General features: G+C 39.2%; 1 protein-coding gene across 2 annotated transcripts in view; it reads left to right on the top strand.

Annotated features, from left to right (window-relative positions):
* ncaph (non-SMC condensin I complex, subunit H) overlaps positions 1–19002 on the top strand; it is a 31937-nt gene continuing 12935 nt past the window's right edge. Inside the window, exons 1-10 of one of the 2 annotated variants that reach the window (XM_038282000.1) lie at positions 1–138; positions 3878–4103; positions 5019–5109; positions 6244–6336; positions 6652–6769; positions 9076–9227; positions 9326–9515; positions 9668–9750; positions 12267–12454; positions 13645–13790. In XM_038282000.1, coding sequence (XP_038137928.1) covers positions 3883–4103; positions 5019–5109; positions 6244–6336; positions 6652–6769; positions 9076–9227; positions 9326–9515; positions 9668–9750; positions 12267–12454; positions 13645–13790 — 1282 coding nt within the window. In that variant the 5' untranslated portion in view covers positions 1–138; positions 3878–3882. Of the gene's footprint in view, positions 139–3877; positions 4104–5018; positions 5110–6243; positions 6337–6651; positions 6770–9075; positions 9228–9325; positions 9516–9667; positions 9751–12266; positions 12455–13641; positions 13791–19002 lie in introns of both variants that reach the window. The other variant, XM_038281999.1, reaches the window with a different exon arrangement.

Below are 19002 nucleotides of genomic sequence, written 5' to 3'. Positions count from 1 at the left end.
TGTGGTACGTAAACCGTTCGGCGCAAAATTCAAACTGTGAACAGGAGGAAAGGGTTCCTGCTCCTTCTGTCCTTTGGTTCTGCCTTAAAAACAAGGATCATCGGTCAGCAGGACTGCTCTGAACCTTAAACCCATCAGGTATGTTGAACAGGCAAGTTTCTCTTTGCTCGTGAGCCAGTTAGCAAACACGGAGATTAAAGCAAGCGGTTGTTTTGCTAGCCCTGTGTTAGCATAACGTTAGCATGGTTTTAGCTCCATCGGACCTGCATGAGTTTAGGTTTTCTCTGGCAAAATGACCCATAGTTTACCGATAATTATCTGATAGCTTGAATAATAATGACTACCGGAAATGAGATTGTTAGCTTTGGACAACACGTTGGCGTTTTTAAACATTTTTTGTTAGTGGATATCACCCGGTGTTCGGTTTCTGTGTTAATCAAACCATCCTTAAGTTATTAAACCAGATACTTCATCCAATTGTCTGTCCATCCATCCAACCAGTTCACTCCTCCATCCCGGGTTTTATCTGCAAACCTGAGGTTTAATAGATCCTTCATGGTGAGTTTGCAGTAAACTGAGCAAAAGTGGAGTTTATGCTTCATGGATATAAGCTCTTAAAAGTTATAGTGAAAATCACAAAAAACTATTATTAGAAACATCATTGGAATCCCTTTATGCTCTATTGCGTCTGCAAACATAAAATGCAAACGTTGCCATTTAGTAAATTTTTACTTATACCGCCATAGATTCCACCTGATATAAATGTAGATTTAACAATATTAGAAATGAGAAATAGAGATAAAATGTATATATGTAATTCCGTAACAGTGCAGGAATATATAGAACACTTTCATAATTATTTAAAAATGCATACAGATGAATGATAACAAAATAATATTTTTTACAAAATAATCCATCAGACAGCAACAAAAAATGGAATAGACTGAAGCCCCATGGCTTATTTTTGCCTATCTTGTACCATCATAAGAATAATTCACATAAAACATTGGTCCTAGTACATAATAACAAAACACATCAACCTGAAAAATCTAACTCAGTCAAAATTTCTTTCTAACCTTTTATAGCTTTAGATTTTAAAGTCTTCTTGAGAACTAATATAGATTGACACTTTATTTAATCGTTTAGTCCATTCCATAATTTTGCACCCATATCTGTACTTGAGATTAGTTCTGGTTTTGTTAGTTTCAAACATTAGTAACCGGCTTAACTCATAAATCCCCTGCCTTAGCTTAAACATTTTTTGAATACAAGGGATTGTCTTATTTACCACTGGTAACATACTTAAAACAGACTTGGATAATTCCTGTTTTACATATTTTATGTGAGACTTCCAACAAACTTTATCATCTTTTACTACTCCCAAAAAAATAGTTTCATATACTCTTTAAATTTCAGCATTGTTTAAACTCAGTTTTACCTCAGTGTTAGTCCTTTTACCCCCAAACAACATAAATTTAGTTTTACTTTCATTTAATGATAGCTTATTTAAAGCAAACAGATATTTACAACTTCTTTATGTTCCCTCCAGAACAAAATTAATTAGTGTCATCTTCAAACATGACATATTTTAATGTATCACTTGCTGTACAAATATATATAATATATATATATATATAGTATAAGTAACTTTGGTCCTAACACTGAGCCTTGTGGAATGCCACAGAGTATGTTTAAGATGAGATTTAATATCATTAATGCTCACATATTGTAGCCTATTATTTAAATAACTTCTTAACCTAAGTTGCATCAACAAATCAGTTAGGACAAACGGGAGTAGCTGTAATTATCCAAGAGTTTAAACTTCATAAAGGGAAGAAATTGAATAAAGGTTTATACTGCTGAAATGATGCATTGTTGGTTACTGTAGAATGGATTAAAGAAGTGAGAACTGTAAGAGCTGTTACATGTTCAGATTCAGTTTACAAAGAAATCATTCAGAAAGCCGTCCAGATATAATTCAGATGAAGGGGTTAACCGTGGTTTTTCTTTGGGTTCCTACACATATAGGAGTGAAAGGTAATGAAATGGCTGACAATAGGGCTAAAGAGTAAATCATAGGTTAAAAGGGTTATTAAAAGAAAGATCCAAGAAAAATGGCAAAAACAGTGTAAAAGGAAGATGGCTTCACAGAATATAAAGGAAGGTTGGAGAAGCTGGAGGAAAAATTGGAAGGAATAGAATAAAGGAAAGAATAAAAACCAGGCTAAGGTTGGGACATGCAGGACTTAATCCAACTTTACAGTTAATGAGGAAACATCAAACAGGAAGGTGTGACGTCTGTGAAGAAACTGAAACAATAGAACATTTAATGTATACCTGTAGGAAATATTATAGACAAAGGGGTCTTGAACAGGAAAAATAGCAGATTAGTCTTATAAACATTTTAAGGAAAAATACCATACAGGATTAGTGAGAAGAATATGTAAACTGTAAAGTGCCTTGAGATGACGTGTTGTGAATCGGCGCTATATAAAAAAACTTAATTGAATAGTTGGGGGTTTTTTTTGCACGTCTGTCCTGATCCACACTCCCTACTGGTTGGTGGTGGTAATGCACCCAGGGGTTGACGTTAAGGATTTTCACCGCTTGCAAGTGACTTTCACATTTCATTTGCCCAGAAACAATTTTTACTTGCCCAGTATAATGTTTGATAAATATAGTTCCTAATATTCATTTTTGTATATATATATATCAATGAAACATGTTTGTTTTTTAAATGTTTTTTTGTAATTCAGTATTTTTTAAGTTTCCAGGTTCCTGGTGTGTATCTGCATGCGTCAGATGATGAACTCAAGCCTACATTACCGTGTTAACATGCTTTTCAAGCCTTCCTGCACATTCTTTTCAAACTAAACTTTACTTTAAACTGTTGTGTGCTTGGAAAAATATAAATTGTAATGTTAAAAATCTAAAAAAATAAACTTGACAGGTTACAAACTTAAGATAAATCACAAGACAGAAGTCAATGTCACAAATGAATAACTTTTATTTCAGAGTCACGGTATGTTTATACAAGATAATACTATTAATATAATGTGACTTTTCTAGAGAATCATTATACATAGTTATTTTATTCAGGGTTTCCACAGTCTGACATCATTTCAGAATTCCCTGACTTTTAACTGACTCAGGATTAATTTTCCCTGACAAAATAAATGCAGCCGTTTGTCGTTTTGGTAACTACATCAAAATTACCGCTAGGTGGACAAAAATCACTCCATCTGGCTCAAAAAAATCATCCGGCTTTTTCAAATCGCACGAGAATGTGTACGAAACAACGAAAATGGAGCCGGCAACGCTTCTGGGTCGTTTTCATCGAATGTCTGTGATTTTAAAGTAATTTTGAGTGATAAATAAAAAAAATTTTTGCCGATCATTGCACTTTCCCGGCGGGAAAATGCAATGAAATTTTTACTCTCCCGACAATCGAGATCGGGCAATGGTTGACATCAAGCCCTGACACCAAATAGTTGTTTGCCAACCGGCATTAGAATTAAGGAGACTGGGCGTGCAGGTGACCCAGTGGTCAGCGTGCACAACGCATGGACCAAGGCCTTGGTCCTTGACGCAGCCAACCTGGGTTCAACTGCGGCCTGTGGTCTTTTCCCACGTGTCTCTCCCCCCTCTCTCATACCCCCTTTGCTGCCAGTCTGCTGTCCAAAAAACGGGATACTAGTGCTGTAAAAAAAAAAACTTTTCAGTCCGTGGTATCAGTGGTCTGATCTCTCTGCAGTAAATGTGCTTTTTAAAGTACATGTATGTTACTGTCTGTATTCAAATATTCTAGTTTAGCATCTTTTGGCTTCAGTTCACCTGCTTTTTTTGATGAAAGACTGATTTGTTTTTTGCCATCCAGATAAAATGAGTGCAACCTGCACACCTGTGTCCCGGGTCCGTCCAGGATGGAAATCTTCTTCGTTGACCGAGGGCAAAGGTCTGTCCCCGTCAGCCTGCAGCACCCCACTGCTGGCCGCCTTCCCTGGCAACGATGACGAACAGGAACGTCGTCAACGCAGGAGATCACGAGTCATCGACCTCCAAGCTGCCAACGACTCGTCTTTTACAGACTCGGCTTCTCACAGGTGAGCCGTGGAGACCGACATGCCCAACACCAGTTGCCACACACAGTTTTAAAGTTTCAAGGAAAAGTCCGGTCAGCAAGGAATAATCAATGGATCATTATTTATACCTAAAACTAATACGTTTGCGGTCATTTAATGATTTTTGGCGTTAATCAGTAAAAATATAAAAACAATAAGTCTGGGAGCGGCCATTTTTGCCCAAATATAGTAGCCCCTCCCTCCTGCCATCTTCCAGCAGTGACGTCACGGTGCGGTAAGCCTAGCGCCATTCTCCCCGCTTTCCAAGCTAAATCAATGGGAACTACTAGACACATCTGCAATCAACAACAATTATTGAAGATTTCCAGAGGACTTCACCATTGAAATTCACCAGAGCTATAGTGAAACTGACAATGCCCACGTGCATGGCAGCTGGATGCTGGAATACATCGGGTAAAAGTGAAAATAAAGAGTTATTCCACCTTTCTGATTCCTGATCCTCCACGGACGGGTTGGTCGTTGGATCGCCAACCTGAAGAGGGAGGATTTGCCATCGAACTTCTGGCCAGAGAAAAAACCCGTAATATGTAGCCAACATTTGGAAGAAGAATGTTTTCAAGATGACTTGGATAATAGCGCGTTGTGACAAACACCAGATACAGCACTGGGACTTGATCAACAGCCGATACCGCACCGTGACGTCACTAACCAGTAGGTGGCAGTAGTGTTCTTTGACAAACATGGACGCCTCCAGTAAAGCACATTCAGATGAAAATTACTCTGAATTAAAAACACTGATTATTTATTGAACAGGATGGAATAATTTTATATTTAAAGAACTTTCAGGAGTTTGAATTCTGAATTTGACCGGACTTTTCATTTAACTGGTTTCCATATTTCTCGGTGGCCTAATGGGTTTGTGCTTCTTCTGCGCAGCGCTGTGGGGACTCCTGCTGCGGTGCCCAAGCTCTCCAACGCTCAGATCTCCGAACATTACTCCACCTGCATCAAACTTTCTTCTGAGAATGTAAGTTTTTATTAGCTTTGTTATTATAGAATTCAACTCAGTTTATTTCTATAGCGCCAATTCACACACACGTCGTCTCAAGGCACTTTACAGTTCACCAGATCATCCAGTCAGATTGATTCAAAGTTTTCTAAGGGAAAACAGTTGATTGCATCGACTCATTGATTTGAAGGCAATTTATTGCAAAAGGAAAGCTAAAGAGGAAAGAACAGCAAAAAAAAAACTGTCATCCTGTGTTAACTAGTCTGGTAAAATCTGAAATGGCATAGAATGTATTTCAGATGTTTCCAGGTTAGTCTGGATAAGAGGGGGAAAAACAATATTATATTAGAAACTAGTATTTCAAGCCCTTTTTTTTTTCCGTATTCATCAGTTGGTCCTTTCTTCCTTTTCTTGCTTGTGATTTTTGCTTGTTCCAAATTAAACGCCTGATAACTGAAAACCTGTCACGGTAAAGCTTTGTTTTAGATTTTGAAAATAATATATATATTTTTTTAATAAGTAAATGGATTATGGAAAAATGTATACGTGGTCTGTGATCCATTAAAATCTGGTTTGTCAGACATGAAAACTCCTTCTTCACTTCAGCCACTCGTGGTTATAAAGCTGGTCGTTTTTATATGGTCTCGACTGACTCTGCCTGCATAAAAAAATAAATTTTCCATTTCTGATTTTATTCTAATATTCATTTCTAAAGATCAACTAGTATTACTAAAGATACATTTTTAAGAAGCGTTTTTTCCGTCAATCTGTCATTAACTGCCTTTAATTATTAAATAGTTGTTGAATATTTATGTGATACTTATATCAATATGTTGCAGAACTACAGTCATTTAATTCGGGTAACAGATAAACTTGGTTAAAACTGCTTCATGTGAACGATCCAATCTGAGATCGGACTGAATTGAAAACAATCGATTCGGTTCTTGGATGATTCGATACCCAGCTTTAGTTTTGACAATCAAACCTGAAAACTATACGTTTATTCTCTATTTCTGCTGAAATTTTCTATTTTATTTAAGTTTTTCTAACAGTCTCTAAAAGAGGAACAAAAAACGTCACTCACGGGAAAGTTTTGCTTTATAAATATAGGATAATGTTGATAACTTTCACATTTTTTGTATTGATTTTTAGAAAATCACCACCAAAAATGCGTTCGGCCTGCATCTGATCGATTACATGGCTGATATTCTGAAGCAGAAGGATTCGGAGATCACTAACTTCAAGGTAAGTCTCAATAAAAACACCATTAAAATGGATATAAACCATAAATGTAAATATTTGCATATAATCCTGTGTTTTATGTGAGTTCTAGACACAATTCTGGAGTGGAAATGTCACATAAAAGTCCTTTTTAAACAAAAACTGGTTGAATGTTAATAGCTTTTAGATTTTCACCACATAGGACCGAATAATTAAATGTTTTTAACTTTGGTTGATGAGTTTATTTAAAGGTTCATATGATACAGATGTCCTTAGGATTCATGATATCATCCCTCAACATGTGACACTATCCATGTGTATGAAACTGATGTCCTGCAGGTGGCGGCCGGTACGTTGGATGCCAGCACAAAGATCTACGCTGTGAGAGTGGATGCTGTTCATGCTGATGCCTACAGGGTGTTGGGTGGCCTCGGAGCTGAGACAAAACCTGGAGAGGGTGAGAATCCAACACTGACAGATGTTCACTAAGGTTCCTAAACCATAGGGGGGGGCACTACATCCAGGGTGACCTTTGCTTTTTAAAGCCTTCCTGTAAAAATCCACACATTTTGTAGTTTGATCCCAGCATTAGTTATAAACAGGTTACCAGGAGACAAGAAGGAACTGGAAGAAAGTCCTGTTAATCGATCATATTAAGGAGAACTGAGATGGTTCCACTGAAAAGTCATCTCTCTATATCCACCAGGCTGCATAAGGAGAAATCTTTATGAGAATAGACACGGTGACACACATTAAGAAATTATATAAGCAATTAAGTGTATGTAACTCAAATCTAGATGAATAAATAACTATTGATCACAAAACTTGCAAGGTAAAAACCGTGTTGAAACACTGCATTTACACCCAGAACCCACAAAGAAAACTACAGAAGTTTATTGAATTTATCAACAAAAAAAATCAGAAATTGGGAGTTCATTACCATATTTTATCTCGTAATTCTGAGAAAATCTCGTAATTATGAGATCTTAACTATATACTTGGTTATGATTACTTGAGCCAGTAATGAAGCATCTCACACAAAGCTGGTCTTCATGATCACTTAGAAATATCTGCATCTGTTCCACTGAACAGTTTTCTGTACTGAGGTCTGACCTGATATAAGTGTTGGAGTTCTGCTTCTGTTTTCCATTTCATCATTAAAGTACCCCGCTATAACCCTGGGAAACATGCAGCCTTATAACCATAAATGAAAATCCCTCAACGGCTCCATTAATACAGATTCCATAGTTTTTCATATGAATCGACGTGATGGTCATTTTAAAGTCATATTCAGGTCATATTTAAATGTCAAATCATTCTGGCTTAAACATGTATATAAATGTAATCTTTATCAGACATATTGTCCCAAAAGTTAGAACATTTCTATTTTAAAAACAATCCTGTCTTAAAATCTGTGTTTTTTTACTCGTTATCTTCTGCAGGCCAGTTAGTTCTACGTCAGCCTGAACACCGAAATTCGGCCAATCATATATCAACGGTCATCTGTAAATCAAATCTTTTCAATCATAGCATCTTGATTCATGTGTCGCAGCTAATATACACAACGGTTGAAATCAGAATCCTTTCCTTTCACATTGAGTTGCGTCCCAGTGTTCACGGGGATGGACGTCTGCGTCTTCAGCAGGCGTAGAGCTAACAGAACTGGCAGCGTTGCGAGGCAAGGGCTCAAACATGTACGGCTGGAAGCCTTCTACACCAAACCAAGCTTCTGCCGCCCTGGCGTCCTCTTCCACAACATCTTCGTCCCCGCTTTCCTCCTCTAAATAAAAAATGGATGACGGAGGAGACTCATCCACGACCTCCGACACTAAACTCTCCTCCTCTTGCATGTTTCCTCTGTCCATAGCGTTCCTTGACAGCGTCGTTTCTAAGTCACCAATTTAGTGCTACTTGGTCCCAGTGGAATTTCCCATTGGGAACCTACTAGCACTAAGTTGCTAACTGATTAGCAAGATGCTTCCGACAATCCGGCCACAACCAAACGTGGTTGCAAACCTTCCATCACAACAATCCCGCCCTCTTGATAATGGACCAATCACATTCACTTTATTCACTCATGTAAAGTCGGGCTCCACTCGGTAGATTTCGAAAATACAACTTTTGGAACAGCCGCTTCCCTACAACTTTAAACAACTCTGAAGCCTCATCTGTACTCCTGCTGGATCTAGGATTTTGAGAAGGTACCAGCAGACAGTTCTTTAGGTAACCACTAAGTGAGCTGGAATGCAGCTCAGATGCATTAATTTATAACCATAAATCATCCCGTGCTGGTTTAAAGGCTCCTGCAGGTACAGTGCTATTTCCAGCGAGTCGTGGCCCTATCGTCGAAACAATTCTGCGGACTTGCTTTGCAATGCTGCTCCTAATATGACATATTATCTCATCATTACGGGATAAGATCTGGTTATTATGAGATAAGCTGTCAGATTTTTTTTTCTTTGGTGAACGCAACACGCTTCAGTGGAAAACCCATCAGGGAATTACATATTTTACATAGAAGTTTTAATTCACTCATAGCCTTTAAATGGTAGGAAAACGCTTCTCTTCTATTGTCAGATTTGGCGCTAAAACAATTAATCAGTTTAATCGTGATTAATAGATTATTAAAAAAAACTGCCAACAGATTTAGTAATTGGTTAAGCTTTAACTGGAGTGTAGAGACTCTAAAACATGCCTTTAGCTGCGAGAGCAAAGCAAACACTGATCCATGCCATTACCACTATGCTCTTTGTGTAAACGCAGACCAGCGTCTGAAAGACGAGGGCGGGGATGACGACGAAGCAGCCGCAGGCGACATGACGGCCAAGCAGCCAAAGAAGAAGAGGCCTCCCAAAAAAACGGTGGAGCAGAACCTGAGCAACATCAACAGTGCAGAGTCTGAGAGGCGGTGCGAGGTGAGAGGACTGTTTTATATCACGGCTCAGGCGCTAACGGAGAAACCGTGTCTGATTATTGGTGGTTCTGAGATTAACTTTCCCCGCCACACATCCAGGTGGACCCCATGTTCCAGCGCATGGCCTCATCCTTTGATGAGAGCAGCACAGCAGGAGTCTTCCTGTCTGTCCTGTTCAGTGAGAACAGTCACTGCGAGCTGCTGTTTCCTTCACACCTGACCCTCCTGCAGTCCAGACCCTCCTACTCTCCACCGAGTCCACAGAGAGTCTCTACGTCTCCGTTCAAGGGTAAAAGACAGTAACTATTAGAAAAGGATTGTGCTTCTAGTTAGCATCTGTTGGTCTGTGTGGAATGAGCTGAATATCTGATGCATTTGGAGCTGTTATGTACCCGGGGTGCTAAGCTCTCTCTCTCTTCCTCTGCGTTCTGTCTCTGCCAGCCGGACTTCAGCGCTCCCAGCAGAAAAGCTGCATCTGTCCCTCACTGCAAGACTTCTCATTCACAAGCTGGAACCCAGAGCAGGTTAGAGGAACCATCAACCCTGAAACCTAAAGATCTTCTGAACTGAAATTCTTCAAGATTTATACTAGATTGTTCCACACCAGCTTCTTTATGCTGCGTTCACACCGGGCGCAGCTGGCGCGACAGAAGCAGCGAGTTTACATGCAAAGTCAATGGTTGACGCGCGTCAAGGCGCAGCAAAAGGTCCCGCGGCGCGTTTTGAGCAGCAGGCGCAGCGCGTCTGAGCAGCTGAAGCAGCGCGCCGGGTACGTTTAAGCATCTGACGCGCCGCAAACGCGCTGCTGCTCGAGATGGAAAAATTTAATTTTTGCTGCTCGACGCGCCGCGTCAACCAATCAGAGAAGCTGATCTGGGAGCTGGCAGGGAGAGAGACACAGCGCTGATGATCAGAGCGCTATGATCACTCCTTTTAAACAGTTTATTGACGCCTAAATTAACTTAAAATGCAGAAATCTGCCGGCAGAATATGTTCACTTTTATTATCCTGCTGCCTGCAGTTTGGATTATTTAGATGAAAAACACCTACCAGCTGCCGCGGTAAACCGCGAGGAGGCGACCCCGCCAGAGGCTGCTGATGAAGGGATTCCTACTGTCGGCGCACCGCTGGTATGTGGGGGTCTGAGCGGCTCCGACAGAAATAATATTGGAAGGCAGGATGATGATCTGAATGAACTGACTGCACTGATTACGTTTTCAGGTGGATTTTCTCACTTAAAAACATATTAAAACTACTTTATTCCCACTGATCACAGCAAATATAGCTGCAAGGCAGAGAAAGGCTAGTGAAGCTCCGCCCAACGCACGTCAGAGCCACTTTTGCACCACGCAGCCAGAGCAGCACAGCTGTTTTAGCCGTGCGTCAGAACTAACTGGTACAAGCAGCAAAAATGAAGCAGCAGACGCGATTTTGCTGCGTCCGGTGTGAACGTAGCATTAAGCTTTCATTTCATAATTTCTATTCATTTCAGTTTATTTCTATAGCACAACACATGTCATCTCAGGCACTTTCCAGATCATCCAGTCAGATTGATTCAAAGTTTTCTATGTAAGGAAAACCAGCTGATTGCATCGACTCATTGACTCAAAGGCAACCCCTCACACTAAGCATGCTTGTAGCGACAGTCGAGAGGAAAAACTCCCTTTTAGCGCACCAGATCATCCAGTAAAATTGGAAGGTGTACGAGGGTCTGAGCGGCTCCTTTTATTAAAATAATCTTTGAAGGTAGGATGGTAATCTGGATGAACTGACTGCACAGACAAAGTTTTCAGGAGGACTTTCTTGCTTAAAAATAGATATAAACTACTCTTTACCCGCTGATCACAGCTAATATAGCAAAGCCGCTCTCTGGCATTGAACACAGGAGCAGCAGAAGCATCAGACGCATCTGGACTCACTTTACTGGACGCCTGACCTTAATGTGGACGAGCATCAGAAATGAAGCAGCAGAAGCTTTTTTGCTGCTTTCAGCGCATGCAGTCTGAACGTAGCATAAGAGGTGGTATTCAGAAACCACGTGTTGATGAATGTCTCCTAAAGAATGAAACCCGGTTCATTTATCTCTAGTATCTACGTCCTGAACTATTGTTTGGTTTTAAATTCAGGCTTCAGTGAAACAAACAGATATGATTTTAGCCATGCATGTTTTCACCTAGAAATTCCTAAAACAGTCCTGTACAGTAAATCCTGCATGTGTGTCACATGGATGGATCTAGTGACGTCCAGACCGGGTGGAACCTGGTGTGCCTGAAAGCTTTTAGCTTCAGCCTCTTTATCTTTCTATCAATGGAGATTTTCAGAGAAGAAAGTTTTTTGTCATTTTACCTTAGGCCATCTCATAAAGTCAGTGTGTTTTATATATATTTACATAATTGTACTCAAAGCCAACAGTTCATATATATAAAGTTGTAGGGAAGTCATATTTAAATGTCAAATCATTCTGGCTTAAACATGTATATAAATGTACTTATCAGATGCAAATTTCAGACAATTTCTATTTAAAAAATAGAAACGACCTCCGACACTAAACTTTCCTCCTCTTGCATGTTTCCTCTGTCCATAGCGTTCCTTGACAGCGTCGTTTCTAAGTCACCAATTTAGTGCTACTTAGTACCAGTGGAATTTCCCATTGGGAACCTGCTAGCACTAAGTTGCTAACTGGTTAGCAAGATGCTTTTGAGAAAACGGCTTTTGAAAAATCCAACCTGCTTGTGAACCTTCCGCCACAACAATCCCGCCCCCTTGATAATCAACCAATCACATTCACTTTATTCGCTCGTGTGAAGTCCTGCGCCACTCTGGAGAATTCGGAAATGCAACGATTGGAACAGCCGCTTCCCTACAACTTTAAGATGTCTATTGGTGCCTAACTGCTCTTGAGCAAAAAGTTTCTTTTTTGCTAATTTAAGCAGTTTTTTAATAACAATCATGCAGTAAATTATTAACCTGAATGCAGTTCACCTCGATGTTAAAAGTCCTGCTTTAAGTTTTTATGTGCGACGGTTTCTGTGCCCTTTAGACCATGAATCAGCTCCTGGAGAAGATGAAGCAGGGCGAGCACGTGTTCGACGTGAACGCCGAGCCAGAGCCAGAGGAAGACGACTGCCCCGACTTTGATGCCGATTATGAGGAGGGATTAGCTGACTGTGAGGAAGGATCCAAGGAGCACAGGGAGGGCTGTGAGTCGTCTGGTTCAGGCAAAGGAAGGTAGGAGGACTGATACCGTTGGTTTGGACAGTTTTCCAAAGCTGCAAGTGTTCAGACTCCAGTTTGTGCTATCGCTACAAACATAAAGCTAAAAAACACTTTCCGCTAAAGCTGGGCGATATGAAGAAAATCTAATATCACAATATATTTGGGCTATATCGCTATACATGATATATACCACTATATGGTTAAATTACATTCGAAAACATGCAATACTAAATAAAATGCTAAATAAACAAGGGCCCTTTTGTGCGTTGCAAATGCGAAATGAAAAAAGAAATTTATCTAACATAAAAAAAAAAAAGTGGAAATACTGTACAAAAATTTGATTATTCTCAGAGCAAAACTCAATCTCAAAACTATTTGCATTGATCTTTACATGCTGGGAAGAAGCATAAAAAGTTATACGTTTGAGAACATCGCCATGTTTAGAAAACGGCTGCAAAACCTCTGAACGTCTCATCAGAGGTGTTAGAGCATCTAAAAAACATTTAAATAACATAATAAATGGGGTCTGTGATTTCCCTCCATCCCTGTTTCTCTCATATGGGGGTCACTTCTTCAAACGACGAGGTCAGCGCCATCGGCTTCACAGCTGATTTATCGAACGTTTTTATTGCTGACATGCAGTTTATTAAACATTCTTCTTTTTGCAGCAGATTACTTTTTAGTTGGTAGGATTAATCTGTACTGCTTCCTTTTGCAGCAATGTTTTTTGCGGGACGTCTCACAAGTGAGCTCATTTTATACCGCTCAGCTGAAACACCTGCTGTCGCCATGTTTTGTTTGCCGGTTGCTGTAGCGTGCGTGCACGCCGCACAGAACATATTCTTGTTTTGAGAAAGGGTTTATGATGCATTCAAAGTGTGTGGGAAAAATAAAACTCTTGCAGACGGCTCAATGTTGTCATGTGAATTTGTAATCGATGGCTGCGATCCAGCCATTTTAACTATTGTGCGTAGGAGAACTTGAGATACTTCGAGTATATTCGATATATCGCCCCCCCCTACTTTTCACCCCAGGTGTGTCTCGCATTATGACCTGGAATCTGTCAGCTTTGGATTAAATCTTTATTGACACACCACTTTTCATTCAGTGAGTGTTGGGTAGGAGGACTAAACACTATAAAATCTGATTATTTCATTTTTTTTCTCTGCTCATTTGAAACCATCTGTCTTTTGATCAAGCAGCGATGTGATTCCCATCGGAGAAGCAGACATCGCCACCATGTGTCTGCAGCTTTCCTCTCAGCCCAGGGAATATTCCTACTTCAGCCCCAGAACCATGGCCACCTGGGCCGGGCCCGGATACTGGCAGTTCAAACCCAAACACAAACGTGAGTGAGAGGAAGCAGCCCGCTGTGTTTAACGCAGCGTCCAGGAGATCCATCAGGAAGAAGATCTCCTCCTTCTGATGGACGTTTGAAGAACATGAGCTGTTTGGGTTAATTAGAGCTGCTCGTTCGTTAGCAGCTGCAGCACGGTCCACACCAGTAGCTGTTTACTGGTTAGACTGGTTATAAACACTAACCAGTAGCTGTTTACTGTTTAGACTGGTTATAAACACTAACCAGTAGCTGTTTACTGGTTAGACTGGTTATAAACACTAACCAGTAGCTGTTTACTGTTTAGACTGGTTATAAACACTAACCAGTAGCTGTTTACGAGTTAGACTGGTTATAAACACTAACCAGTAGCTGTTTACTGTTTAGACTGGTTATAAACACTAACCAGTAGCTGTTTACGAGTTAGACTGGTTATAAACACTAACCAGTAGCTGTTTACTGTTTAGACTGGTTATAAACACTAACCAGTAGCTGTATACTGGTTAGACTGGTTATAAACACTAACCAGTAGCTGTTTACTGGTTAGACTGGTTATAAACACTAACCAGTAGCTGTTTACTGTTTAGACTGGTTATAAACACTAACCAGTAGCTGTTTACTGGTTAGACTGGTTATAAACACTAACCAGTAGCTGTTTACTGGTTAGACTGGTTATAAACACTAACCAGTAGCTGTTTACTGGTTATAAACACTAACCAGTAGCTGTTTACTGTTTAGACTGGTTATAAACACTAACCAGTAGCTGTTTACTGTTTAGACTGGTTATAAACACTAACCAGTAGCTGTTTACGAGTTAGACTGGTTATAAACACTAACCAGTAGCTGTATACTGGTTAGACTGGTTATAAACACTAACCAGTAGCTGTTTACTCGTTAGACTGGTTATAAACACTAACCAGTAGCTGTTTACGAGTTAGACTGGTTATAAACACTAACCAGTAGCTGTTTACTGGTTAGACTGGTTATAAACACTAACCAGTAGCTGTTTACTGGTTAGACTGGTTATAAACACTAACCAGTAGCTGTTTACTGGTTAGACTGGTTATAAACACTAACCAGTAGCTGTATACTGGTTAGACTGGTTATAAACACTAACCAGTAGCTGTTTACTGGTTAGACTGGTTATAAACACTAACCAGTAGCTGTTTACTGGTTAGACTGGTTATAAACACTAACCAGTAGCTGTATACTGGTTAGACTGGTTATAAACACTAACCAGTGGCTGTTTACTGTTTAGACTGGTTATAAACACTAACCAGTAGCTGTTTACTGGTTAGACTGGTTATAAACACTAACCAGTAGCTGTATACTGGTTAGACTGGTTATAAACACTAACCAGTAGCTGTATACTGGTTAGACTGGTTATAAACACTAACCAGTAGCTGTTTACTGTTTAGACTGGTTATAAACACTAACCAGTAGCTGTTTACTGGTTAGACTGGTTATAAACACTAACCAGTAGCTGTTTACTGGTTATAAACACTAACCAGTAGCTGTTTACTGGTTATAAACACTAACCAGTAGCTGTATACTGGTTAGACTGGTTATAAACACTAACCAGTAGCTGTTTACGAGTTAGACTGGTTATAAACACTAACCAGTAGCTGTTTACTGGTTAGACTGGTTATAAACACTAACCAGTAGCTGTATACTGGTTAGACTGGTTATAAACACTAACCAGTAGCTGTTTACTGTTTAGACTGGTTATAAACACTACCCAGTAGCTGTTTACGAGTTAGACTGGTTATAAACACTAACCAGTAGCTGTATACTGGTTAGACTGGTTATAAACACTAACCAGTAGCTGTTTACTGTTTAGACTGGTTATAAACACTAACCAGTAGCTGTTTACTGTTTAGACTGGTTATAAACACTAACCAGTAGCTGTATACTGGTTAGACTGGTTATAAACACTACCCAGTAGCTGTTTACGAGTTAGACTGGTTATAAACACTAACCAGTAGCTGTATACTGGTTAGACTGGTTATAAACACTAACCAGTAGCTGTTTACTGGTTAGACTGGTTATAAACACTAACCAGTAGCTGTTTACTGGTTAGACTGGTTATAAACACTAACCAGTAGCTGTTTACTGGTTAGACTGGTTATAAACACTAACCAGTAGCTGTTTACTGTTTAGACTGGTTATAAACACTAACCAGTAGCTGTTTACTGGTTAGACTGGTTATAAACACTAACCAGTAGCTGTTTACTGGTTAGACTGGTTATAAACACTAACCAGTAGCTGTATACTGGTTAGACTGGTTATAAACACTAACCAGTAGCTGTATACTGGTTAGACTGGTTATAAACACTAACCAGTAGCTGTTTACTGGTTAGACTGGTTATAAACACTAACCAGTAGCTGTATACTGGTTAGACTGGTTATAAACACTAACCAGTAGCTGTTTACTGGTTAGACTGGTTATAAACACTAACCAGTAGCTGTTTACTGTTTAGACTGGTTATAAAACACTAACCAGTAGCTGTTTACTGTTTAGACTGGTTATAAACACTAACCAGTAGCTGTTTACTGGTTAGACTGGTTATAAACACTAACCAGTAGCTGTATACTGGTTAGACTGGTTATAAACACTAACCAGTAGCTGTTTACTGTTTAGACTGGTTATAAACACTAACCAGTAGCTGTTTACTGGTTATAAACACTAACCAGTAGCTGTTTACTGGTTATAAACACTAACCAGTAGCTGTATACTGGTTAGACTGGTTATAAACACTAACCAGTAGCTGTTTACTGGTTATAAACACTAACCAGTAGCTGTTTACTGGTTATAAACACTAACCAGTAGCTGTATACTGGTTAGACTGGTTATAAACACTAACCAGTAGCTGTTTACTGGTTAGACTGGTTATAAACACTAACCAGTAACTGTTCTTAACCTGGTTTATAAACACTAACCAGTAGCTGTATACTGGTTAGACTGGTTATAAACACTAACCAGTAGCTGTTTACGAGTTAGACTGGTTATAAACACTAACCAGTAGCTGTTTACTGTTTAGACTGGTTATAAACACTAACCAGTAGCTGTATACTGGTTAGACTGGTTATAAACACTAACCAGTAGCTGTTTACTGGTTAGACTGGTTATAAACACTAACCAGTAGCTGTTTACTGGTTAGACTGGTTATAAACACTAACCAGTAGCTGTTTACTGGTTAGACTTGTTATAAACACTAACCAGTAGCTGTTTACTGGTTAGACTGGTTATAAAAACTAACCAGTAGCTGTTTACTGGTTAGACTGGATATAAACACTAACCAGTAGCTGTATACTGGTTATAAACACTAACCAGTAGCTGTTTACTGGTTAGACTGGTTATAAACACTAACCAGTAGCTGTTTACTGGTTAGACTGGTTATAAACACTAACCAGTAGCTGTTTACTGGTTAGACTGGTTATAAACACTAACCAGTAGCTGTTTACTGGTTGGACTGGTTATAAACACTAACCAGTAGCTGTTTACTGGTTAGACTGGTTATAAACACTAACCAGTAGCTGTATACTGGTTATACTGGTTATAAACACTAACCAGTAGCTGTTTACTGTTTAGACTGGTTATAAACACTAACCAGTAGCTGTTTACTGGTTAGACTGGTTATAAACACTAACCAGTAGCTGTTTACGAGTTAGACTGGTTATAAACACTAACCAGTAGCTGTATACTGGTTAGACTGGTTAGACTGGTTATAAACACTAACCAGTAGCTGTTTACGAGTTAGACTGGTTATAAACACTAACCAGTAGCTGTTTACTGTTTAGACTGGTTATAAACACTAACCAGTAGCTGTTTACTGTTTAGACTGGTTATAAACACTAACCAGTAGCTGTTTACTGGTTAGACTGGTTATAAACACTAACCAGTAGCTGTTTACTGGTTAGACTGGTTATAAACACTAACCAGTAGCTGTTTACTGGTTAGACTGGTTATAAACACTAACCAGTAGCTGTTTACTGGTTAGACTGGTTATAAACACTAACCAGTAGCTGTTTACTGTTTAGACTGGTTATAAACACTAACCAGTAGCTGTTTACTGGTTAGACTGGTTATAAACACTAACCAGTAGCTGTTTACTGTTTAGACTGGTTATAAACACTAACCAGTAGCTGTTTACTGGTTAGACTGGTTATAAACACTAACCAGTAGCTGTTTACTGTTTAGACTGGTTATAAACACTAACCAGTAGCTGTATACTGGTTAGACTGGTTATAAACACTAACCAGTAGCTGTTTACTGGTTAGACTGGTTATAAACACTAACCAGTAGCTGTTTACTGGTTAGACTGGTTATAAACACTAACCAGTAGCTGTTTACTGGTTAGACTGGTTATAAACACTAACCAGTAGCTGTTTACTGTTTAGACTGGTTATAAACACTAACCAGTAGCTGTTTACTGTTTAGACTGGTTATAAACACTACCCAGTAGCTGTTTACGAGTTAGACTGGTTATAAACACTAACCAGTAGCTGTATACTGGTTAGACTGGTTATAAACACTAACCAGTAGCTGTTTACTGGTTAGACTGGTTATAAACACTAACCAGTAGCTGTTTACTGTTTAGACTGGTTATAAACACTAACCAGTAGCTGTTTACTGGTTAGACTGGTTATAAACACTAACCAGTAGCTGTTTACTGTTTAGACTGGTTATAAACACTAACCAGTAGCTGTTTACGAGTTAGACTGGTTATAAACACTAACCAGTAGCTGTATACTGGTTAGACTGGTTATAAACACTAACCAGTAGCTGTTTACTGGTTAGACTGGTTATAAACACTAACCAGTAGCTGTTTACTGGTTATAAACACTAACCAGTAGCTGTTATGGTAAACACTAACCAGTAGCTGTTTACTGGTTATAAACACTAACCAGTAGCTGTATACTGGTTAGACTGGTTATAAACACTAACCAGTAGCTGTTTACTGGTTAGACTGGTTATAAACACTAACCAGTAACTGTTTACTGGTTAAACTGGTTATAAACACTAACCAGTTGCTGTTTACTGGTTTGACTGGTTATAAACACTAACCAGTTGCTATTTACTAGTTAGACTGGTTATAAACACTAACCAGTAGCTCTTTACTGGTTAGACTTGTTATAAACACTAACCAGTAGCTGTTTACTGGTTAGACTTAAAAGCATCAGATTTTAATGAGCAGATCAGGGTCTGACTCGCATCCTTATT

This window comes from Cyprinodon tularosa, unplaced genomic scaffold, assembly GCF_016077235.1.
Source record: "Cyprinodon tularosa strain WSP-4 unplaced genomic scaffold, ASM1607723v1 ctg178, whole genome shotgun sequence".
In the NCBI taxonomy this organism is placed as follows: domain Eukaryota; kingdom Metazoa; phylum Chordata; class Actinopteri; order Cyprinodontiformes; family Cyprinodontidae; genus Cyprinodon; species Cyprinodon tularosa.
Note: the sequence above shows the minus strand (reverse complement) of the source record. Positions and strands in the feature narration are given on the sequence as shown.